The 26,503-nt window shown below is 37.4% G+C and overlaps 1 protein-coding gene across 2 annotated transcripts in view; it reads right to left on the bottom strand.

Annotated features, from left to right (window-relative positions):
* Nucleotides 1-26,503, bottom strand: part of USP32 (ubiquitin specific peptidase 32) — a 223,107-nt gene that overhangs the window by 120,353 nt on the left and 76,251 nt on the right. For both annotated transcript variants that reach the window (XM_059149812.1, XM_059149813.1), the window contains exon 2: nt 26,188-26,315. In XM_059149812.1, coding sequence (XP_059005795.1) covers nt 26,188-26,315 — 128 coding nt within the window. The remainder of the gene's footprint in view (nt 1-26,187; nt 26,316-26,503) is intronic.

Below are 26,503 nucleotides of genomic sequence, written 5' to 3'. Positions count from 1 at the left end.
ATCAATCAAGCAAGATAATAACATGCTTGACTACCCTTTTTGTTCATTCCTTCCTCTCATTTCTAGGAATCCAGTTCAAGAAATAATGGAGCACTTGATCATAGAATACAACTTCCAGCGCTATATACAACCTCCAGCTATATACATTGGCTACTGGCAATAATAAACCTGCAGAGAAGTCAACAGTACTAGGGAATGCTAGTGAGGTGCTGTCACATCCCACTGCTGCCCTAGGTCTTTAAAAAAAAAATAGGGACTCTAAATACTATTTTTTTAACATTTTATTTATTTATTTGAGAAATTGCCAGAGAGGGCATGAGCAGGAGTGGGGGAGGGGGGAAGCAGGCTCCTTACTGAGCAGGGAGCCCGATGCAGGACCTGATCCCAGGATGCTGGGATCGTGACCCAAGCCAAAGGCAGATGCCCAACTGACTGAGCCACCCAAGTGCCCTCTAAGTACTATTTTGAAGGATGGTAATAATAACTTTGTGCCAAGACATTACCCTCTTACTCGTTCCCTCAGTAGCCAAAGATACATATATTTATTCTAGGCAACCACAACAAAATAAACAAGTTGGGATTACATCAAACTAAAAAGCTTCTGCACAGCAAAAGAAACCAAAAAAAGAATGCAAAGGCAACCTATGGAATGGGAGAACATATTTGCAAATCATATCATGATAACACACATATGTTGTATGCTATTATATAGTACAATAGCACAAAAACAAAAATCTGATTCTTAATAGCAGAGGGATCAAGACATTTTTCCAAAGACATACAAATAACCAATAGGTATATGAAAAGGTGCTCAGCATCACTAATCACTGGAAAAATGAAAATCAAAACCACAATGAGCTATCACCTCACAACTACTAGAAAAGCTATCATCGGGGGCGCCTGGGTGGTGCAGCTGGTTTACCGTCCTGGGTTCAACTCAGGTGCTGATCTCAGGGTCATGAGATCAAGCTCTGCACTGGGCTCTGTGGTCAGCAGGGAGTGTGCTTAAGACACTCTCTCCTTTTCTCTCTGCTCCTCACCCTGCTCAATTTCTCTCTCTATAATAAATAAATAAATCTTGGTGGGGGAAAGCTATCATCTATAGACAAACACAGCAAAAACAATAAATACCTAGGAATGAATTAACCAAGAAGATGAAAGACCTGAACTCTGAGAACTATAAGACACTGATAAAAGAAACTGAAGAAACACAAAGAAATGAACAGATATACCATGCTCAGGAAATGGAAGAATTATTATTGCTAAAATGTCCATACTACCCAAAGCAACATACAGATCCAATGCAATCCCTATCAAAACACCAATGGCCTTCTTCACAAAACTAGAACAAATAATCCTAAAATTTATATGATACCATAGAAGATCCCCTAATAACCAAAGCAACCTAGAGTAAGAACAACAAAGCTGGTGATATCACAACCACAGATTTCAAGCTATACTACAAAGCTGAAACTGTCAAAACAGTATGGTACTGGCACAAAAACAGACACATAGATCAATGGAACAAAACAGTGAGTCTAGAATTAAACCCATGTTTATTTGGTCAATTAATCTCAACAAAGGAGAAAAAGAATATACAATGGGGAAAACACAGTCTCTTCAACAAATGGATGCTGGAAAAACTGGACAAGTTTATGCAAAAGAATGAAACCAAGACTACTTTTGTTATAACATACACAAACAAACTAAAAATAGATTGAAGACCTTAATGTAAGACCAGACACCATAAAACTCCCAGAAGAAAACTTAGTAAGGTCCTTGACATGAGTCTAAGTAGTATTTTTTGGATCTGTTTCCTCGGGGAAGGGTTAACAAAATCCAAAATAAATGGAACTCCATCAAACTAAAAAATAAAAAATAAAAAATAAAAAAAATAACTCCCGCAGTGACGGAAACCATGAGCAAAATGAAAAGGCAACCTACTGAATGGGAGAAGCTATTTGAAAATTATATAATCATAAGAGGGTAATATCCAAAATATATAAAGAACTTACACAACTCACTATCAAAAACAAACAATCCAATTAAAAAGTGGGAAGTGGAGGCGCCTGGGTGGCTCAGTGGGTAAAGCCGCTGCCTTCAGCTCGGGTCATGATCTCAGGGTCCTGGGATCGAGCCCCACCTCGGGCTCTCTGCTCAGCGGGGAGCCTGCTTCCTCCTCTCTCTCTCTCTGCCTGCCTCTCTGCCTACTTGTGATCTCTCTCTCTCTGTCAAATAAATAAATAAATAAATAAATAAGGGGGGAAAGGTGGGAATGCTGAATGGACATTATATAATAGAGAACACAAACAGATGGCCAACAGGCACATGAAAAGATGCTTAACATCACTCATCATCAGGGAAATGCAAATCAAAACCATGATGAGATACCATCTCACATCTGCCAGCAATTCCATTTCTAAGTATTTATCCAAAGAAAATGAAAACACTAATTTGAAAACACATATGCACCCTATGTTCATTGCAGTAGTTTACAAATAGCCAAGATACAGAATCACTATATCCATCAATAGATCAATAGATCAATGGATAAAGATGTGGCATTTATATACAATGGAGTATTACTCAGCCATAAAAAGAATGGCATCTTGCCATTTGGGACAGTATGGATGGATACACACATACACAATGAAATTTTATTCAGGAGGAAAGGAAATCCTGTCATTTGTGACAACAGGGATAAGCCCTGAGGGCATTATACCACATGAAATAAGCCAGACAGAGAAAGACAAATACTTCCCAGTATCACATGGAATATTTAAGTAAGAAAAGAAGGGAGGGGAGAAGAGAAAAAAGAAAAGCAATTCACACTCCAAGAAACAGAGTACGGAAGTGGTTTTCAGGACTGGGGCGTGGGGGAAATAGGGACAGGTGGGTAAAACTGTACAAATTTTCAGCTGTAAGATGAGTAAGATCTCGGGTTCTAATGTAAAACACGGTGACTCCAGTTGATAATACTGTATTATATAATTCAAACTTCTTTTTTTTTTTTTTAAGATTTTATTTATTTATTTGACAGACTGAAATCACAAGTAGGCAGAGAAGCAGGCAGAGAGAAAGGTAGGGAAGCACGCTCCCTGCTCAGCAGAGAGCCAGACGCGGGGCTCGATCCCAGGACTCTGAGATCATGACCTGAGCTGAAGGCAGAGGCCTCAACCCACTGAGCCACTCAGACGCCCCTAATTCAAACTTCTTATGAGAATAGAAATTAAATGTCCTCACCAAAATAGCAAAGAGAAGAAATCCCCAAGAGTTAGATACTGCAAAAAAACTCAAAACTACAGGGTAACAAAGTGTTTTAGAAACCTAAGAAAACTGATATAATGTCAATTTAAAAAAAAGAGTAAATATCCCAATTTATATTTGTTAATATACATCTTAACTTTGATAGAATATGCCAAAAAATGCTAAGATCCTTCCTTCTTTTCAGGAAGAGAACTAGGTGGCCAGGGAACTGGATGGAAAGGAAATTTTTCATTGTCCTTTTGTTCTTTTTAAAAATCTAAACCATGAGAATTTATCATCTGTTAAAAAATACAAGAGAGAAAAAAGAAAAAAATAAGCATTTTCCAATTGCCCTCATGCACTATATCATACTGACAGAGACCTAACATGGGTGAAAAATGAAGTCATAGTCACCAGACAAGATAGTTTTCTATATATGCTATATATTTTATATAAAAGAGGTAACATGACAAATCAATGTATAATCCTGCAGTTTTCAGTGCAACACAGTAGTTAAGAACCAAATAGACATGAGGTCAAATTAATCAAATCCTAGCTCTTCTACTCAGGGACTGTGTGTTCTTGGACAAATTACGTAACTTCTGTTTATCTGTCTAGAAAACAAGATTAACAGTAACAGCACCTAAACCTCACAAAGCGTGGTGAGAACTGAGATAATTTACATAACATGTTTAACACAGTGCCAAGCACATGATAAATAAGTCCATAAATGTTAGTTATGATCATCATCAGTAGGAGACAACATAAAAGAGTAGCTAATATGAATTTGGATACTTGGACTTGAACCTTGCATTCACGTATTAGCTTTTTTATTTTTTTTAAAGATTTATTTATTTGACAGACAGAGATAACAAGTAGGCAGAGAGGCAGGCAGAGAGAGAGGAGGAAGCAGACTCTCTGCTGAGCAGAGAGCCCGATGCAGGGCTCAATCCCAGGACCCCAAGATCACGACCCAAGCCAAAGGTGGATTCTCAACCCACTGAGCCACCCAGGTGCCCCTCATGTATTAGCTTTAATCCTTAGGCAAGTAAATTAACCTCCTTAAGTCTTGTACCTTTGCCTCATTCATTAAATGGTAATAATATTAGTACCTGCATCATGACAAACATCATATAACTTAAACAAAATATTGGATAAAAATTTGTGAATTCAGGACGCCTGGGTGGCTCAGTTGTTGGGCGTCTGCCTTCGGCTCAGGTCATGATCTCAGGGTTCTGGGGTCAAGTCCCATATTGGGCTCCCTGCGCAGGGGAAGCCTACTTCTCCCCCTCCCACTCTCCCTGGTTGTGTCCACCAACCCCACTCTGTCTCTCTTCTCTGTCAAATAAATAAATTAAATTTTTAAAAAAATTTGTGAATTCACCAGGCAAACACAATCTTTAAGTGTTTAAAGTTAACATCCCCAATAAGATAAATCAATTACACATGGTTGTTGCAAGTACTAAATGACATGTTTACAAAGCAGGTAATAACTAGCATATAATATTAATAAACAACAGCCAAAGTTCTTCACAGTTAAATAGTTTCTCTGAGGGAAAGATCTGATTTCCAAATAAATAAGTTGCTTTTATTTATACCTTGTGTAACACCTGCAAACTGTCACTACATATGAGTATGTTATTGCCAGTTTAGGGTTCAGCTGAAACTATCCACAAGAGGATAAAACAAATAAATAAGCTTGGCCATTATAGCATGATACTCTCAAATGACCTAGTAAGAAAAAGAGTCAAGATAATTTAAAAATTCAGATAGTATCTCTTTGGAGTTTAAAGGTATTAAATAAGTATCCTACTCTCTTTCAAAACAAATAGGCTGGTTTCCAGGGATTAATGAAAAAATAATCCTGACCCTATGAGAAAAAAAAAAAAAAGAGAGAGAGAGAGAGAGACAGACAATGAAAAACTAATAGGGGCTATTTTTCAGTCCCCAAACTTTCCAATATATAGCTTTAATAATATCAGTACAATTAAGCTTCTGATCTTTTTCTCAGGGTTGTCTAGACAAATGATAGGATCCTCAAATAGAACTGAAAAGGGACTTCCATTCTCAGGAAACAAAAGTACCATAAACCAAACCAAATTACTAGAAACGAAAGGAATTCTGCTGGGAAAAGACTAGTAAAATGGACAGCAGCAAACCATACTGTGCGTGGGTTCTACGCTGTGACAACAAAAAGCCTCTAACACCAGAAAATTCAAAGGTTAACAAAATATCAAGCTATGATAACTTCACCAACTATTTAGTATCTTGACCATGGTGGTGGATACACAAGCCCCCACAGTTACAGAATTATATAGAATTGAGTATACACACACACACACACACACGAACTGGGGAAAGCAGTTTAAAATCAGTGGTTAGAAAGCATCAGTATCAACATCCTAGTTGTGATATGCATTTGTAAAATGTTACCTTCAGAGGAAACTAGCAAAGTATAAAAAAGGATCCCTCTCTATTCTTATTAACTGCATGTGAATCTGTATTTATCTTAAAACAAACTTTAATTAAAACTTTTAGGAAGAACAAACTTTCAAAATATTTAAATAAATGTACCCCAGGAAAAAAATCATTTAAAAAATTTTATGTTAAATGTATTCTCAATAATATTTCCTCCCTAGTACTAGATTTAATAGCTAGCTTTCCTCCCACAGGCACAATGACCAAGGAAAATAATTCCACAAAGATCCACACATATAGAAACTGAACTTATTTCAAAACAATAAACAGGGGCGCCTGGGTGGCTCAGTGGGTTGGGCCTCTGCCTTGGGCTCAGATCATGATCTCAGGGTCCTGGAATCGAGCCCCGCATCGGGCTCTCTGTTCAGCAGGGAGCCTGCTTCCCCCTCTCCCTCTGTCTGCCTCTCTGCCTACTTGTGATCTCCCTCTCTGTGTCAAATAAATAAATAAATAAATAGATAAATAAATAAATCTTAAAAAAAACAACAACAATGTAACACTTTTTAGTTCAAGAAAGGAAACACCTATTCACAGAGCCAGGTAAGTAATTAAAATTTATACTCCACATAATATTTATTGGACATCTTACATGCCAGACATCAAATGAGATATGGGAGACACAGTGGAAGAGAAATAAACAACTGAACCGGTCTTTCTTGGCACTAACATTCTGTAGAATGCTCACTGAAAATAGATGTATACGTCTTCTTTACATGTGCTTTACTCTGCTTCCTCCTTCTACACCTTCCTTATCTCATTAATAAGTGTCTGGTCTTGAAGGAAGACTTATTTTCTGAGATTTTTAGAAATCCTCTGAGACACACAATGCTTTGATTTAGTAGTCTATCATTCCTACTCCTTAAGTGTAAAAGTGGCAGTAAGGAAGGTTCCTTCTGAGAACTAACTTCGCAGTCAAAAGGTCTTGCCTGAACAAGGAATGAGCAGACTAGAGTAAAATATAGTTATTAGCTTGACCTGCTCTGCCAAACTAAAAGCGGTACGCTCACAGCAAGCTCTTCCTAGGCTCATGCCAGTTCATGCCCTTACCTACACCCTTTGGTAGCTTATATTGACCTAAACACTGTACCACTCAACCATTACATAAATACTGTATAACTCTATGAGAAATGGGGAAAACAACACCTAACTCATCTTGTATAAGAATGTACCCAATACTTTATCAACAGCTGGACTTTATTAATTAATGGGGCAACTGGAATATTCATTACATAACAAAGGAGGACAGGTTATAAATATTTTCAGTATCATCATTAGAACAATGTCACCCACACAGTAAATTTTTAGTCATCTCTGTTGAAAATCTGGAATTGGAGACTTAACCAAAAACACGTAATTATATAAACCTATCTCTTGTAATCAAGAAAAACATGACTAATTTTTTTTTTTTTTAAGATTTTATTTATTAGGTGCCTGGGTGGCTCAGTGGGTTAAGCCGCTGCCTTGGGCTTGGGTCATGATCTCAGGGTCCTGGGATCGAGGCCCGCATCAGGCTCTCTGTTCAGCAGGGGGCCTGCTTCCCTTCTTCTCTCTCTCTGCCTGCCTCTCTGCCTACTTGTGATCTCTCTCTCTCTCTCTGTTAAATAAATAAATAAAATCTAAAAATAAATAAATAAAATAAAGATTTTATTTATTTATTTGACAGACAGAGGTCACAAGTAGGCAGAGAGGCAGGCAGAGAGGGAGGAGGAAGCAGGCTCCCCGCTGAGCAGAGAGCCCAATGCGGGCCTCGATCCCAGGACCCTGGGATCATGACCTGAGCCGAAGGCAGAGGCTTTAACTCACTGAGCCACCCAGGTGCCCCAAAACATCCCTAATTAAATAAAAATATCTTCAGAAGTCATAAGTAATAAACCTGGCATTTAGAACATGGGCATTTATTAATACAGTTCTACAGACACAAGCTATATGCCGGTTCAAGGGATTGGGACCTGGAGATTAGAGGGGTGGGGGGGGGCAACATTATTCAGCCTATCACACTCTCTAATCAGAACACCTATTATCCCAAGAGGATAGGCCAAACTCCCTTTCTCTCTCTCTCTCTCTGTTGTCCTATAGCTTAGCTCTGGACACAAGCAGAGTAGTGGAAAGCCTTCTACTGAAAATGGCAGCTCCAGGGAAAGGGAAAGTACTATGGACGATGAGAGGAGGGAGGAGTGCAGCAAAGTTCTTTTTGACTCCTTGGTTCACCTCTTAACAGCACACTCATGGATTGGAATTTAAACATCACAACAAAGTCTGAGACTTAAATTCCGGATAGAGCACTGTCCAAGTTCCACACTGGCCACTGGGTGGTGCACACATGAAACAGATCAAATAACAGTGCACAGGCTTTGGAAACTCAACTGACACTGGAACCACAACCAGAAGAAGATGGATTGGAACTTGCTGCTAAATGATCAGAATCAATGATCTAATACAATGACTGAATACAACAAATGTATCAACCTCTGCATAGGATTTAAAGAGACTAAAAAACTCATAACATAATATTAAAAATGTCTGGAATATAATCCAGAATTACTCAGCATATAAAAAACCAGGAAAAGCCTTAATTCAGTTAGGAAAAGATAATCAACAACATGAGACAGATTTTAGACCTATCAAAGACACTGGAGAAGCTATTATAAAAATGACAAAACAAATGAGGTCAAACACTCACTGCTGAATGGAAAGACAGAAAGTCTTAGTACAGAAACAGAAGGCATAAAGAAAAACCATATGCAAATTTTAGAACTGAATAATCCAGTAACAACAAAAAAATATCACTTCCCTGTATCTAGTAACAGGAAATGCAGGAAAAAAAGCTCTTTTAAGAGTGGTAACTCCAAGGTGCCTGGGTGGCTCACTGGGTTAAAGACTCTGCCTTCAGCTCAGGTCATGATCCCAGAGTCCTAGGATCGAGCCCCACAGCGGGCTCTCTGCTCAGCAGGGAGCCTGCTCCCTCCTCTCTGCCTGCCTCTCTGCCTACTTGTGACCTCTGTCTGTCAAATAAATAAAATAAAATCTTAAAAAAAAAATGGTAACTCCTTGTGAAGGCCAACTCTATCAATCATTAACACCACAGTGTTAATTATTTTAAGCAGATGGCTTTTTTCATAACACTAGTGGTATTAAGTGAGAATGATTAGATTTCAACTTTGTCACAAACTGAGTCATCACTTTTTTAAAAAGTGCCCATAGAGTTTGTTCTCAGTAACTACTGAATAAAATTAATGAACAGAAATAAACAGTATTGACACATAAGTCCTTATTAGATGGTGAAAAAAAATTGAAATTTTGTACCAAGTACAAAACAGGCCTACTGTTTCACAAGATATATTTAATAGATCTTGAGACTCAAGATGCTGTTTCTTTAAAGTGAGAAGGGTATGTCCCTCTGCAGATCTAAATCACATTTATGTGTTAAAAACAATGTTCTTAGAGAGATAAATTTTTAATAAGTATTACAACATACAAACCAAGAAAATATATATGCTGCAGTTTAAATTAAAGAAGCATTTTAGACTTGGAATTATACTTATACAACCCTAATATGAAATATGGCTTATCCTTTATATCAACATTAAGTTTAATTAATGATTATTACATTAAATTTTTAAAAATATTATTGCTAAAATACAGAAAACCTCCAATTCTTTAGAGCCCTCAAAAAACTCAAAAGGCTTGAGACAATTAAGTCATACACAAATTCCCAGACACGTGCACACCACAGAATGTATAAACCACTACTGCACATTTCAGATCTACTAATATAATTGGGATCCCTGAAGAGTTAGGAGATTATTTTCAAACACTCTTTTTTAAAAATTAAAAACTTAAGGTGCGCCTGGGTGGCTCGGTTGGTTAAACATCTGCCTTCAGCTCAGGTCATGATCCCAGGGTGCTGGGACTGAGCCCCAAGTCTGGCTCCCTGCTCAACCAGGAATCTGCTTCTCCCTCTGTCTCTGCCCCTCCCCTACTCAGGCACATGTTTCTCTCTCTCTCTCATGAATAAAATTTTTTAAAAAATTAATTAAAATTAAAAAATTTTTCTTCAGGAGCGCCTGGGTGGCTCAGTGGGTTGAGCTTCTGCCTCTAGGCTCAGGTCATGATCTCAGGGTCCTGGGATTGAGCCCCTTATCAGGCTCCCTGCTCACAGAAAGCCTGCTCCACCCCCCACCAACGCCTACTCCCCTGTCTTGTGATCTCTCAGTCAAATAAATAAAATCTTTAAAAAAAATTTTTTTATTTCAGAATACCACTATATAGGTAAATGCAAATCAAAACCACAATGAGATACCACTTCATATCCATTAGGATGTCTCTAACCAAAACACAGATAGTAACAAGGTTGGCAAGAATGTAGAGAAGCTGCAACCCTCATACACCATTAGTGGTAATGTAAAATGGTACAGCCAATTTGGAAAACAGTCTGGCAGTCCCTCAAAAAGGTTAAACACAGAGTTACCATATATGACCCAGAAATTCCATCCGAAGTACATATCCAAAAGAAATGAAAATATATGCCCACACAAATACACAAAAATGTTCATAGCATCACTATTTATCATAGCCAAAAAGTAGAAATGGGGTGCCTGGATGGATTAGTCAGTTAAGAGTCTGTCTTCGGCTCAGGTCACGATCCCAGGGTGCTGGGATCGAACCTGCATCAGTTTCCCTGCTCAGCAGGGCATCTGCTTCTCCCTCTCTCTCTGCCTGCTGTTCCCCCTACTTGAATGCATTCTCTCGCTATTAAATAAATAAAAATAAAATCTTTTTTAAAAAAGTAGAAGTAACCCCAATATCCATCAACTGATGAACAAATAAACAGAATGCGATACATCCATACAAGTGTGTATCATTCACCAATAAGAAGGAATGAAGGACTGATACACAGTGCAACAGCATATTTTCAGCATTCGTCTAAGTCAAAGAAGCCAGTCACGGAAGACTATATATTATAGATTCTATTTTTAAGAAATGCCCAGAAGAGATAAATCTATAAAGATGGCAAGTAAACTAGTATATTAGCCTAGGGCTGATGGAGGAGGGGATGGAGGAAATAGGGGTGACAAAGGTACAGGGTTTCTCCTGGGGCTGATGAAACTAACTGTGGCGATGGTTGCAAAACTCTGTGAACAAACTGAAAGTCATTAACCATATAGTTTAAACGAGTAAACTGAAGTGCACCTGGCTGGCTCAGTTGGCGCGTGCAACTCTTGATCTCTGAGTTGTGAGTCTGAGCCCCATGCTGGGTATAGAGATTACTTAAAAATAAAATGAAATAGCCTGGGTGGCTCAGTGGGTTAAGCCGCTGCCTTCGGCTCAGGTCATGATCTCAGGGTCCTGGGATGGAGTCCCACATCGGGCTCTCTGCTCAGCGGGGAGCCTGCTTCCCTCTCTCTCTGCCTGCCTCTCTGTCTACTTGTGATCTCTCTCTGTCAAATAAATAAATAAAATCTTTAAAAAAAAAATATGCCTGCTGCTCCTCCTCCCTGTGCTCTCTGACAAATAAATAAAATCTTTTAAAGAAAGAAAATAAAATAAAAGGGATGAGTTGAATAACATGTACTACATCTCAATAATTAGGAAATCGTTAGGGAAAAGGCTGTTAAGAAACAATACCAGTATTTCATTTAAAGCAGAGATCTGGTTTACACAGAAAAGTTGGCTTAACACATTTCCTGGAAGACTGCTCCCATAAGCCTTTTTACTCCTCATCTAAAATTTTTGAAAGTTAAATATAAAAATAAAAAAGAATGAAGATAGGAAAAATAGTTCAGAATGAATCCTCTGTGCGGTATTGTATGTCAATATTGGGTTTTTTTTTAAAGTCTTTTATTTATTTATCAGAAAGAGAGCGCACACATGTGCAAGCACACAAGAAGGGGGAGAGGCAGGTAGAGGGAGAAGGCGGCATCCCGCTGAGCTACGAGCCCGATGCAGGACTCCCAAGCCAAAGGCAGATGCTTAACTGACTGAGGCACTCAAGCGTCCCGTGTCAATACTGCTTTTTCTATAAATGTCAAAACGCCCCTACTGCTTCTGTCATTTGGAAATGAATGAGAGAATTATTTTTCAAGCTGGAATACTATTAAAGTTGGCATCCATATATAAAATAACTTAAGGGGAGGGGGGTGCCTGGATGTCTCAGTGGATTAAAATCTCTGCCTTCAGCTCAGGTCATGATCCCAGGGTCCTGGGATTGAGCCCCACATCAGGCTCTCTGCCTGGCAGGGAGCCTGCTTCCTCCTCTCCCTCTGCTTGCCTCTCTGCCTACTTGTGATCTCTGTCTGTCAAATAAATAAATAAAATCTTAAAATAAATAAATAAATAAATAGAATGACTTAAGGGTGCCTGGGTGGCTCAGTCGGTTAAGTGTAATGATCCCAAGGCTCTGAAAGAGTCCCGCATGGGGCTCCATGCTTGGCTGGGGGCCTGCTTCTCCCTCTGCGCCTCCCGTCCCACTCGGGCCTGGCCATGCTCTTCCTCTCTCTCACAAAAATAAATAATATTTTTAAATAATAAAAAATAAAGTAACTTAAGCAAACTATCTTGTCTACTACTAATTTCTATGAGCATGCTAACTATAAGCTGGTTTTAAAAATTATAAAACTATTTAAAAAGCTAAATTCTAGCCAAAATCTGTAAAAAACAAAACACATGTTTAGATATGCTAACTAGTTAAAGAGTATCTCAGCTTCTTTCACATTAGACAAGGAAAAAAAAACTAATTCTTAAGCCTTTCTCTTTCCTCTGAGGTCAAGTGCTTCATACAGATGGAATTTTTTATGTAGTATTTTCCCACTGTTGTTATTAATGGTAATTTAGCAACATGCAAATGATGTGATAAAAATTCACCCCCATTTCACCACCTATATTTTATCTTAATGTCCCACATTACTTCAACAGCAAATAAAGAAAACTTACTAATTAAATCCTGAATCAGTTTTTTTATTCACAGTTAGGATACAGAAGCCCAGAAAGTATAAAAGCTCATGAATATAAAAGGATAGAAAGACAGCCTGATATAAAAATAGATAGAAAGACAGATATATATGACATATTTATGCATGTATCACAACTAAAATATTTACACATACATTTAGAAGCTCAGTGTAAAAAATTAGCCTTTGAGGGGTGCCTAGGTGGCTCAGATGGTTAAGCATCTCCCTTGGGCTCAGGTCATGATCCCAGGGTCCTGGGATGGAGCCCCATATCAGGCTTCCTGCTCAGCAGGAAGCCTGGTTTCCCTCTCCCACTCCCCCTGTTTGTGTTCCTGCTCCTGCGGTTATTCTATCAAATAAATAAATAAAATCTTTTTTAAAAATTAGCCTTTGACTCATGAAAAATTACACTAAAAAGTTTTTGGAATGTTTGGGATGATTTAGCCACAGGTATGAAAACTAAGCAAATGAAAAAATAAGGAAAATGTTAACCCCAGGGAAAAAACAAAAAAATTTTAAAAATTAAAAAAAATTGTAGCATAACATGTTGCAAAAAAAATTTTACATAATCATAACACTCGAGATTGAGTAGTTGGGGGATTCTTGTCTTTCACTAGCTCTTTCTGATTCTGCTATGACCACGTGCATATATCACTATGATAAAAAAGATAATTTAAAAACTTTATTTGGGGGCGCCTGGGTGGCTCAGTGGGTTAGGCCGCTGCCTTCGGCTCAGGTCATGATCTCAGGGTCCTGGGATCGAGTCCCACATCAGGCTCTCTGCTTAGCAGGGAGCCTGCTTCCTCCTCTCTCTCTCTCTCTGCCTGCCTCTCTGCCTACTTGTGATCTCTCTCTGTCAAATAAATAAAATCTTTAAAAAACAAAAACAAAAACAAAAACAAATAAAAACTTTATTTGTGGTGTGCCTGGTGGCTCAGTCATTCAAAATCTGCCTTTGGCTCAGGTCATGATCCCAGGGTCCTGGGATCAAGCCCCACATTGTGTTCCCTGCTCAGTGGGAGCCTCCTTCTCTCCTCCCCGCTCATGTTCTCTTCTCTCTCTTTCTCAAATAAATAAATAAAATCTCTAAAAAAAAAAAAAACAACCCAAACTTTATTTGCAGAACAGGATAACTGGTTGCTGCTATGAAAGGACTCTAGGTCATAGGGATAAGATGGAGAAGGTTCATTTTACTTTTCATTAAAAATACTTCTGTAAGTTTCAAATAGTGTGCCTTCAGCATACATTGCCTACTCTTTCAAAACAATAATACAGAGCAACTGAAAACAAGAGCACTATAATTCAATTTAAATAATATAACTGGAACATTCACTGCATACATTTTTCAAAAGGCAATTTTGTTTTTTTAATATAAAATATTTTATTTGTCAGACACAGAGAGAGAGCGAGAGCACAAGGAGGGGAAGCAGCAGGCAAAGGGAGAAGCAGGTTCCTTACCAAGCAAGGAGCCGAATATGGGACTTGATCCCAGGACCCAGGGATCATGACTTGAGCCGAAGGCAGACACTTAACCTACTGAACCACTCAGGTGTTCCAAAAGGCAATTTTATTAAATAAAATTTACATTTATACAAGAATGACCTGCCTCCACAATACTGTCTAATCTATTTAAATAAATTCCTGTTGCTACTCACTCTGGATCATAATACAGCTTGTGTGAGATAGTTAGTGGCAGAAACCGTTAGAAGTCTACACAATATCCATTTTCTTTCATTCCTTAGTAATAGAACCTCAATTTTTTCTAAGATATTAATGATCAATCATAAATCAAAACTTGCATTTCAGATCATCTGCTCTTGTAATTTGATTTGGGAGTCCATACTAGACACCATGGTTTACTTTCTCATTCTACTGAGACTTAATGCTTGTGGTCACATGCAATTCTCAGACCTCTCAGTATGAGAAACTCTGTACATCACCTATCTGTTCGAGGCTCCTCCAGAGAATCATCAAAGGAAAATTCATGCCCATAGGATAAAATAATCTATAATTTAAGTCCTATTTCCCCAAAAAGACCTACCAAGTGTCATAAAAGAGGACATTCTAGGGGCGCCTGGGGGGCTCAATGGGTTAAAGCCTCTGCCTTTGGCTCAGGTCATGATCCCAGGGTCCTGGGATCAAGCCCCGCATTGGGCTCTCTGCTCAGCGGGGAGCCTGCTTCCTCCTCCCTCTGTGCCTGCCTCTCTGCCTACTTGTGATTTCTATCTGTCAAACAAATAAGTAAAATCTTTAAAAAATAAAAAATGGAAAAAAAAGACATTTTAAGAGACAGAAATTTTCTTTATGTAGATTACTATCCTCCCAAATTATTTTATTGTTAAAGAATCAGCTGCTAAATCTGTTAAAGGGAAAAAAATTAAATACTATTTTCAGAAAAAAATTAAAACATGCCATTGGCTCTGTTCTGAAGTATATCTTACTATATTTATCCCATAACCCCTATTTTTTTCACGTAAGAACTGTCCTAGAGCTTCATAAGCCTGCATCAGGTATCTATCCCACAGAAAACGGTTCTAGATGCTAAACATAAACCCGTATCATAAAGTGTTTATGTAACACCAGAGTCCACAAGAAAGTTACTAATACTCTTCTTAAATTTAGAGAGTAGAATACTCCATATCACTTCTCTCCCTTCCTCAAGCACAAAAGCAAAGAAGCCTTGCCAAAACAAAATAACCCAGGATACCTCTGTACATTACTTATTTACATCTGATGGACTGTCCAACTGATAACTAATCCTAGGATTAACTGGACAAACCAGATTACTAATTCTGCCTGTCTTAGGTAACTTCCTGCTTGTACCACACCAAAAAGCAAGTTCTGAGATTCGGTCTCTACCTCTTTTCTCATCTCTAGATATCTTGTCTATTTAAGTGTATTCAAATACACAACGACATGTCATACTCAGAGTATAAACTACAGTGTCACTAGACATTAGTGAGGTAAATTATTAGTATACCCTCTCAATTAGCTTGGGAGTGGTTTAAAATAATTAACTAATTTCTTTGAAATTCTGGGTTGTAACTTCCCATCCACTAACTAGCTTCCTTTATTTTTTTTTTTTTAAGATTTTAACCATTTATTTGACAGAGAGAGAGAGATCACAAGTAGGGAGAGAGGCAGGCAGAGAGGGGGAAGCAGGATCCCTGCTGAGCAGAGAGCCCAATGTGGGCCTCGATCTCAGGACCCTGAGACCATGACCTGAGCTGAAGGCAGAGGCTTAACCCACTGAGCCCCCAGCCACCCTACTAGCTTCCTTTAAAGCAAGTGTCTGTCCCTGATCTAGTCCCATCCCAATGAAGAAGCTGCAGTCTCCTTAGATCCACAGGTGCTTTGAAGAAGCTTCAAAACTTATGTTAAACCAGAAGCTTCAGGTTCAACCACAAGGTTTCAAGTCAAAACTGCTCTCCTTGGAGTCAGTGTCTCGGAATTCTGCCTATGGAGGCTTTTCTTCTTCATGTTTTCACACCTTAATGCATGATACTAAGATGGATCCTTGTCCTCACAACTGGCTCCCTGTCCTACCTTATTATCCTTACTTTTCTTAGATACTGATTATCCTGGACCTTCTATTTCTAACAATCTCAATCTGGAATCTCCTTGCTTTTAACTTCAATTTTCTACACGTTTAACTCAATATGTAACTTCAAATCAAGAGTGAAAAGGCAGAGTTCCAAATTTATCATTGAGAAGTCTTCCCTTTCACTGCCTCAACCTTCCCAGCCTAACCTAGCCCACATCCTTTCCTACTCCATTCCAGGCTGATTTCAAAGACCACTAAAACACAAATTTAACTGCATTTCTAACTTTTCTAATTACAATCAAGCTGTTCATACACCTAATTCCTACAACCACTGTGATCAAAGGTTTGGAAGTTCTTTTGCCTCAGAGCTTAAGTGACTAGGAAAAGACCTTGAAATAAATTAATCGGTTAGGGGGCACCTGGGTGGCTCAGTGGGTTAAAGCCTCTGCCTTCGGCTCAGGTCATGAACCCAGGGTCCTGAGATCGGGCCCTGCATCCAGCTCTCTGCTCAGCAGGCAGCCTGCTCTCCCCTCTCTCCCTCTGCCTGCCTCTCTGCCTACTTGTGATCTCTGTATGTCAAATAAATAAATAAAATCTTAAAAAAAAAAAAATTAATCAGTTAGAACTAAAACCCAAATATCCTAACTGTAAGGGAGTCAATTTTTATATTTCAGGCTCTCTTTTCCAAGTAGTATTAGTATTCTTTCTGAAAATCCAATTAAATGTTTAACAAAGTTTTTGAGGGATAACTGAGGTACAATAAACTGCACATATTTAAAGTATACAAATGACCAGTTTTATAATGGCATGTCATACCTCTGAAACTATCGCCACAATCAAAAAAACTAGTAAACTCCAAACTGTCCTCATGTCCCTCTGTAATCTCTCTCCCTCTTCCCCGTGCACCACCAACACCCAGTAAGCTTCCTTTCAAGATAGAGAACTTTGCAACTTCTAGAATTTTACATGAATGAAATCATAAGCATATATTCTATTTTTACTTGGATTCTTTCACTTAGCACAGTGATTCTGAAATTCGTTCATGTTTTTGCTTATATCAATAGATCTTCCTTTTTTTACATCTTCCTTTTTACTGCTGAGTCATCAAGTACAATTTTTCAAAGTAGTTAAAAGAAAATCTTCATTGTGAATACATTTTACTGTATTTATGATGAACAGAACAGATATTTTTAATATGCTTCTATTTTAAAGGAAAGAATGTCATGGAAAGACTACCCAATGAAAAGATGTATTTCAGTAGTATATCATCACTGGGGGGAAAAAAAAGAATTAAAAACTTCAATTATCTAACTTTTAGCAGCTACAAATACAGGACAAAATTTCTTTAAAGCATTCCCATGGATGGGATGTCTGGTTGACTCAGTCAGTTGTTAGGCATCTGCCTTCAGCTCAGGTCATGATCTCAGGGTCCTACATTTTAATCTAAATACTGAATGTAGTTACTCACAGTAGTCAAAGAAGAAAGTCTTAGAAGATAATAGCAACCATATACAAGGCAAACAAAATGGTTCCATTTCTGTGACAATTTTATTAGGCAGCTCCTCAGTAAAATAAGCCTATTTTTATTCCATCTATGGGCCTGGGGAGAAAGGGGAAAAAGTTAAGAATTCAGATGTCTCCCTCTATATTCACTCAAGTTTAGCAAATACTAGTTGCTTTTCCCACCATTTAGAATTATTGTTTTTTAAAGATTTTATTTAGTTATTTGACAGACAAACAGCAAGAGAGGGAACACAAGCAGGGGGAGTAGGAGAGGGAGAAACGGGCTCTCTGGCATGTGGGGCTCAATCCCAGGACATTGGGATCATGACCTGAGCTGAAGGCAGACACTTAACAACTGCCAACCAGGCTCCCCTAGAATTATTTTTATATGAATGTTAAGATTTTTCTATTTTATAAAAATTTTTTAAAGAGTTTATTCATTTCTTTGACAGAGACAGACACAACTGAGAGAGGGAACACAAGCAGGGGGAGTGGGAGAGTGAGAAGCAGGCTTCCCACGGAGCAGGGAGCCCAATGTGGGGCTTGATCCCAGGACCCCAGGATCATTACCTGAGCCAAAGGCAGATGCTTAACAACTGAGCCACCCAGGCGCCCTAAATGTTATGATTTCTATAGTCAAACCTAGCTAAATCTTATCAGCTAAATTTTTGCAGAGTTTTTAACATAGTTATAAATTAAATCAACCTTATTTTACCTTTATTACGCCAATTAAGGAAGATGCTATTGGACAGATGTGTTTAACAAGACTGACTTTAACAGGATATACTGATTATTTTCACCAATTACACCAGTCATATCGGTAGCTCAGTTAATACATCAAGGATTTGAGTAATTATGTGTAAGTTATTTTCTGTAAAAGTATTTTTTAGTTCTAATATAAGTAACTTCTCTGACATATGCAATACAATTTACAACATTCGTAATTTACACATTGTACTTGATATAATGCTTTATATAAGAAGTTCACTAATTCCATTATGCTTAATGACATGTCAGTTCTTCTATAAACTTTTTTTTTTAATATTTATTTATTTATTTATTTGAGAGAGAGTGAGAGAGAGATTGAGAGCAAGCATGTGCACACACACAAGCTGATGCATACAGGGAGAGGAAGAGAATCCTCAAGAGACTCCCCACTGCAGCCTCAAACTCAAGGTCCTGAAATCATGACCTGAGCCAAAATCAAGAATTGGACACTCAACTGAATAAGCCACCCGGGCACTCCTATAAACTGTTTCTCAATAGTTTATGAAGCTATCTAAAAATCACTCTAGAGTAAAACTTGGCAGTTAAGACCCATAAAGACATAAAAAAATTTTTTTTTAATTTTAAAAAAAGAACCATAAAGAAAATAATGCATTTTTTTAAAAGTCCATACATAATTTTACAAGTGGGTAGAATATTCTGTTAATATTTTCACCTAATAAAATCCTTGGTATCTTTTCTGTCTAGTCTTTCAAAGAGAAATACTGAAAAACCATGAAACTTATGAACTAGCATAAATATTACACTGAGAACAAAAACCAATGCAATTAAAATCAAGTTTAGTGAACGTTTTAGAGATTCTGCTTACAGAGAAAGATTTTAAACCAGTATCCTACCTAGTGTTCTCCTGTCAGCTTATAATGTCAAGATCAGGATTTACAGTAATAAATGTTACACAGTTAGCTACTCTTCTCTGGCTGATATAAGCAATTATTTTGGATATCACAAAAGTCAATGATCTGTAGCACCTAGCACTAACAATCAATGACTAGCGTTGTCAAGAAAGTTGTTAGCCATCATTCTAGTAAATCCAACATAAAGGAATGTACTAAGTAATACAGATCAACTAACAAAAAAACAAATACTAATCATAATTCTGTGGTCAGTCCCCCTAAACCTTGACTATACAATAACTACGTCCCCAGTCCCAAGGGGCATCTAAATGAATATGAACACTTCAGTGTAAATTTACCACCACTAGTGGAAAATACTCTACTAATCAACTGTTTTTACATGTTGATCACTATCTCTGTAAACACTTTAGGCTCTAAGATTGCTTTCACTTAACATGTGCATTTTCCTCTAATTTGGAAAAGGTTAAATGTTCAAAGATTGCAAAAATTAGCAAAGCTAATTGACTTCACAAATATTGGTTTTCTGGTCATTCTTTTTTTTTTTTTTTTAAGATTTTTTAAACTTATTTGACAGAGGGAAAGATCACAAGTAGGCAGAGAGGAGGCAGAGAGAGGGGAGGGGGGGAAGCAGGCTCCCTGCCAGGCAGAGAGCCCATTATGGGGCTCGATCCCAGGACCCCAAGATCATGACCTAAGCCGAAGGCAGAGGCTTAACCCACTGACGCACCCAGGTGCCCCTGGTCATTCTTGTAATAGGATTTTGCAGAATAATATAATATTTTATATATATATATATATATATATATATATATATATATATAACTACTTTTTTTTTAAGATTTTGTTTATTTATTTGACAGATGGAGATCACAGAGAAGCAGGCAGAGAGAGAGGAGGAAGCAGGCTCCCTGCTGAGCAGAGGGCCCGGTGTGAGGTTGGACCCAGGACCCTGGGACCATGACCTGAGCCGAAGGCAGAGGCTTTAACCCACTGAGCCACCCACGTGTCCCTATCTATAACTACTTTTAAAAAAGCATTAATAAATGCTCATTAAGTTTATACTATACGCACAGCACTCTGGGGCATATTTTTTAAAAGTCATGAAGTCGGCCCATCAAGAACTGCAACTTGGTTCAAAGACAAGATTTAAATGAACAAGCCGTCACTTCATAAAATGTTGTTACATAGCAGAGGCAGGCTTTAGAACCTGTAAGGAATGGGAGAAAAACAATGTGAGCTGAAACTGTCAGCGGCAGCTGTAAAGAGAAAGGTGGAACGGTACTACTATATTCAACAGTCATCCAGAATCGACATAAATCCTGAGATAGAGATTTAAGAATTTTTCGTTTAAAAAAAAAAAAAAAGTTAATGAGTAGCTATTCCAAATTCACTTGCCTAGCCGATTTTGTAAATGGTGAAAACTACTTTTAATTTTTTTTAAAGGTTTTACTTATTTATTTGACAGACAGAGATCACAAGCAGGCAGACAGGCAGGCAGAGAGAGGGAGAGGAGGAAGCAGACTCCCTGCAGAGCAGAGAGCCCAATGCGGGACTCGATTCCAGGCCCCTGAGATCATGACCCAAGCCAAAGGCAGAGGCTTAACTCACTGAGCCACCCAGGCGCCCCTGAAAACTACTTTTAAGTGAATGTGAAAATAATAGGAAGTGATTACAAATTAATACTACATGAAAATATTATGTTATTAGAATTTCTTTGGGAGGAGAGGAGTTGGGGGATGGGTGGCACCCAAAAGAAGCACTGGATTATTAAGAGTTAGTGGTCTTGGTTCAGAAAAGGCCAATTTCAAGTATTACACATTTTTCATTTACTTACCCCATACTTCATTTGACTTTGTTATCTCAAGGCCCTCAAATTCTATTCATCTGATATTCTACTCAAATAATACATGGTTATATTACAAGCAAGATCAGAATTGCATCAAAATATTAATTACACTAATCTATTCTAGAAACAATGAGACAAATGAAATCAATGCTTAAATTCCAAAACTTGTAAACTGTCATGAGTTTTTATTCCTTATCCAAAATGTCTTAGAATTTATCACAGTAAGTCTTCAAAGTTAAAAAAAAAAAAGAGAGTTCAGTTCAATCCTAAATAAATCTTTCTTTTACTCTAAAAATATACAGCGACTCTCTTCTAGAAAATAATTTAGAAACTCGTACTGCTTCTTAATTAACATATTAAGGACTAAAGTTACTTTTTAATTCATCATCCTTTTCTACTAAGATTCCAAAAATACCTTCCCCTTACTTTTCAAAGATGTTATTACTTTTACTTTAAAGGAAAACACTGATTAACTAGGGAATGAAGTTCTCTCTCTATCCACAACTGGCAGCTGAAATGGTTCCTGTGGCTTTTCGTATAGAGATACTGGCATTAAAGTAATGCAGTTGTGCCTTAAAACATTAATTTCAGAATCTCACCAAGAGTGGGTGACCCCCTTCACACAAATTTAAGGCTGAAGCTCTCCATAGGATTTTAAGAAAGGTCTCACAAGGCCATCTCTTTATTTATAAATCCAATCATTTAATTTATTTCCCTGAAGCTGTAGAATGCAGACCTCCATTCTGAGTCTATCTACACATTAAAACTAAATTCAAGCTTCAAAACTACCTGAGTAGACCTATAACTTCCATTTTATTTAAAATGTAGCATTTCTCCTTCAGCAATTAACTTTGTCTCTGCAACTATGAATTATACTAATAAATTCTCTCCCATTCCCAAACACACACAAAAGCTGGTAAAGTCTATCTATCTTTGAGAGACAGCTAAAATAAAACACAAGCTGAATGTTGAAACTGCTCCAAAACTGAGCTTAAATGAGGTTCACTCAACCTTTTGAGACCACGGTATGAGAAACTATAAGGACTTCCTTTCCTGAGAAAAGACCAGAGATCAATTAAAGATAAAAGTATTAGCTCCTTATCATACTTCACAATTTACACAATGAATTATACTTACTAATCAATATCCACATGCTATTAGTACCCATCCTCACTTAAAATAAGCCTATGTCAGTAAATAAAATGGCAAAAAAGGCTAATATCATCACTAACAGCATTTACAGAAATCATGCGTTTTAACACTATCGCAAAAAAAGGTTAATATCATCACTAAAAGCATTTACAGAATTCATGTGTTTTAGCACAGTGCTAGATTTTACACAAAAAAGTGTCAACTACAATGGAATTGAAACTTGAAATTATCATTGTGGACTTTACAATTTAACATTAAGATTGCTCTTGTAAAATAATTAGTTTAATTATTCTAGCTAGTGAAGGCTCTTAACAGAGAGTCCAAAGGACAGAGCAAGATTCCTGAAGCAGTTTTGGGTGAAATCAAATTTATGAGAGATTCACATAAAGATGATGTTGCACGGAGTTTCACTTCTACCTTCAATGTAAAGTATCCGCAAGAGTGTTACTTCTAACTTAAAAACCAGAAAAAGCCAAATAAACTATCATATTACAATATTTCTTGAGCCTGTCAGAGGCAATGAAATAGCCTGGCATCCCAGGAAGGACAGATTCCTCCAAAACACGAGACGCATGAATTGACTCTCCAATAGCAGAACACAGGAAGAAGATGCAGCTGCTACACACGTGAGTAAGAAAAAAATCAACCAGAATTTTAACAAGTATATTTTCCATTTCTACAGAGTTGGCTATTCTTAACATTTCATAAAACTGAGTTAAAAATGGGTCTTCTGTGTTTGACTTCTTTGACTCAGCATGTTTGTCCATGCACATATCAAAAAACTTCATTCCTTTTATTAACAAACAATATTCTGTTAATATGGATTTACTACATTTTGTTCAGCCAATAGACATCTGAGTTGTACAACTAAACTTATAAAGCATTTTCTTTTTAGAGATTTTATTTATTTATTTGACAGAGAGAGATCATAAGCAGGCAGAGAGGCAGGCAGAGAGAAAGGAGGAGGAAGCAGGCTCCCTGCCGAGCAGAGAGCCCGATGCGGGACTCGATCCCAGGACCCTGAGATCATGACCTGAGCCGAAGGCAGCGGCTTAACCCACTGAGCCACCCAGGCACCCCTTATAAAGCATTTTAAAAAATTAAAAATTAAATGCAAAAACTTCCTAATTTCGTAAGTCAGAAGACTTAAAATATTGTTAAAATGGTAATACTCCCCAAACCAATTTACAGATTCTATGCATCCCCTATCAAAGTCCCAGGTGCCTTTTTTTGCATAAATTGACAAGATGATCCTAAAATTCATATGTGAATACAAAGGACCTAGAATAGACACGACTTGGAAAAGAAGATTAAAGTTGGAAGTTAGAAGAATAACATGTTTTGGGGGCACCTGGGAGGCTCAGTCAGTAAAGCACCTGAGTGTGGCTCAGGTCAAGATCTCAGGGTCTCAGGGGATGGAGCCTGTTTGTCCCTCTGCTTCCCCCTCACTCATGCTTCAGAGCGTGGCGTGCCCAGTCGCTCTCTGTTTAGTAAAAAAACAAAATCTTAAAAAAAAAAAAAAAAGAACATGTTTTGACTTCAAATCTTCTACAAAACTAGAGTAATCAAGAAAACGTGATACTGATTCAAAGAGAGACACAAATATCAATGGAAAAGAACTGAGAGCCAGAAATAAAAACTTTATGTTTATGGTCAACTGATTTTCAACAATTTTAACAACAGTGACAAGACAATTCAACGGGGAAAGAACAGTCTTTTTAACAAATGGTACAAAAGCTGGAGAACTACTTGCAGAAGAATGAAGCTGAACTCCTTATCCCATACATAAAATTAATACAAAATGGAAGAGACCTAAATTGAAGAGCTAAAACTCTTAGAGGAAAAACAGAAAAATAAATCTTTATGACCTTGGGTTATGCGATGATTTATTTACTTTTTTCTTTTTTTGGGAGGGAGGGGCCATGATTTCTTAAATACAATACATAAAACACAATGATAAAAGGAAAAATAAGTAAGTTGGACTTCACCAAAATTTAGAAGTTTTGTGTTACAAAGGGTACCATCTAGAGAGTGAAAAGACAACCTATAAAATGGGAGGGTATATTTGCAAATCATGTATCTTATAAGAGACTTGTATATAGAATATATAAAGAGCTCTTATAACTCAATGTATACATGTAAATCTTTATATATGATCCAGAAAGACAAGTGAGATATTCTGACTTAATTTTTTCCCAGTACCATGAATTATATTCAGTCTGACAGTTTTGACTTTAAGAAAGGAGGTGAAGGGAGACAAAGGCTGAAGGTAGTATATATTTGAATTTGGAATATTTTAATTATTATGGACTCAGAAGACCCTTCCTCATCTGCCAATTTATATTATCTCATACACTGTTAATCATATCCTAAAATAAAATAAATTCCAGAATTTGATATACAAGCATTTAAGACAAAAAGATTGAAAGAAACAGGCAAAAGAACTCACACTGAAAAAAGAAAACCCAATATAGTATTAAGAAAAAAAGTTAACTTTGTCATAAATCCAAAACAATGGCAGAGGTACATAATTTTACAAAACAAATACATTAAGGAGAATTAATGCAACATATATATTCCCACCAAAAAAAAAAAAAAAAAGATAAAATTTAGAAATGTAAACTCTGTATTATGTAAACCACAGGTTTAAAAGCACCAACCCATGTTAGAAATTGAAACTGTCACTATGGGGCACCTGGGTGGCTCAGTGAGTTAAGCCTGTCTTCAGCTCAGGTCATGATCTCTGGGTCCTGAGATCAAGCTCTCTGCTCAGCAGGGAGCCTGCTTCTCTCTCTCTGCCTACTTATGATCTCTGTCTGTCAAATAAATAAATAAAATCGTTTTTTAAAAAAAGAAAAAAAAACTGTCACTAATTAAGAATGGTGAATTATGGGGGTGCCTGGGTGGCTCAGTTGTTAAGTGTTTGCCTTTGTTAAGTGTCTGTCCTGGGATAGAGCCCTGCATCAGGCTTCCTGCTCAGAGGAAGCCTGCTTCTACCTCTCTCACTCCCCCTGCTTGTATTCCCTCTCTGTCTGTCTGTCTGTCTCTCTCTCTGTCAAATAAATAAGAATCTTTAAAAAAAAAAAAAAAAAAAAAAAAGAAGGGTGAATTATGGTTCTTTGTTAATATACTAAGCTTTAATTCCTATAATTTTCAGTGTTTAAATTAACATTTTCAACGTTTTATTCTCATTGCACATTTGGAAAAACAAAATGCATATCTGTGTATGTAGCTATAAAATAGTTAACTTACTATTTTTAGAAAGGGTATATTTATATCAACTTAGGACATCTTATCTCTATCTAAAATATTTAGTAGAAATTAAATAAGTCTTTACAAGTTCCAATAAGCTAGTGTTTCATTTACAACATTTAATTTTATAGAATTAATTTAATGAGGATTTGCTCTATGGAAAGGTTTTCTTTAACAAAAAATTTTAAAAACATACTCCTGGCACATGGGTGGCTCAGTGGGTTAAGCCTCTGCCTTCGGCTCAGGTCACAATCTAAAAACATACTCCTAACATAAAATATATATGTCAGAATAATGAAGTTTATATCAATAAGAAGTCAGTCATACAAATGGTCCCATGGTTACAATCAGTGGCTACCGAAGCTCAGAAGAATAAAAGCAGAAGAACTGTAGATTCGTGTTACTCCCATTTGGCCTTGAAAAACATAGTCATACTGACATCTAAAATAAGACCTGTTTACTTACTCAGGAAGAAAAATAACTGTAGGGAAGATTACACATGTTAAGACCAGAAAGCTCCTCAAGAACTCAGACTGGTGGACAACCATCTCAAAGGAAAACTGAGAATACAAAGATTACCTCAGCAACTTTTGGAGGCACTCCATCCCCAAGCACTTCCCTGATGAAGCAGTGCTGGCCCATATAGTATGAGAGTCCACAGGTCCGCTTAAAGGCATCTTTCAGTCGTTTCAGCTCTACATCTGTAACTGCAATTCAGAAATTGAAGAGGGTAAGAAACCAGAAGAGAAAAGAAGTCTCTCAAAAGCTTCATTTTTTTTAAAAGTAAGTGTTGGCAAGGATGTGGAAAAAAGGGAACCCCTGTGCATTGCTGGTGGGAATGTAAATTGGTGTAGCCACAATGGAACATTTCGGAAGTTCCTCAAAAAATTAAAAA

Source organism: Mustela lutreola, chromosome 15 (genome assembly GCF_030435805.1).
Source record: "Mustela lutreola isolate mMusLut2 chromosome 15, mMusLut2.pri, whole genome shotgun sequence".
Classification (NCBI taxonomy): Eukaryota; Metazoa; Chordata; class Mammalia; order Carnivora; family Mustelidae; genus Mustela; species Mustela lutreola.
This window is presented reverse-complemented; position numbering and strand designations above follow the sequence as displayed.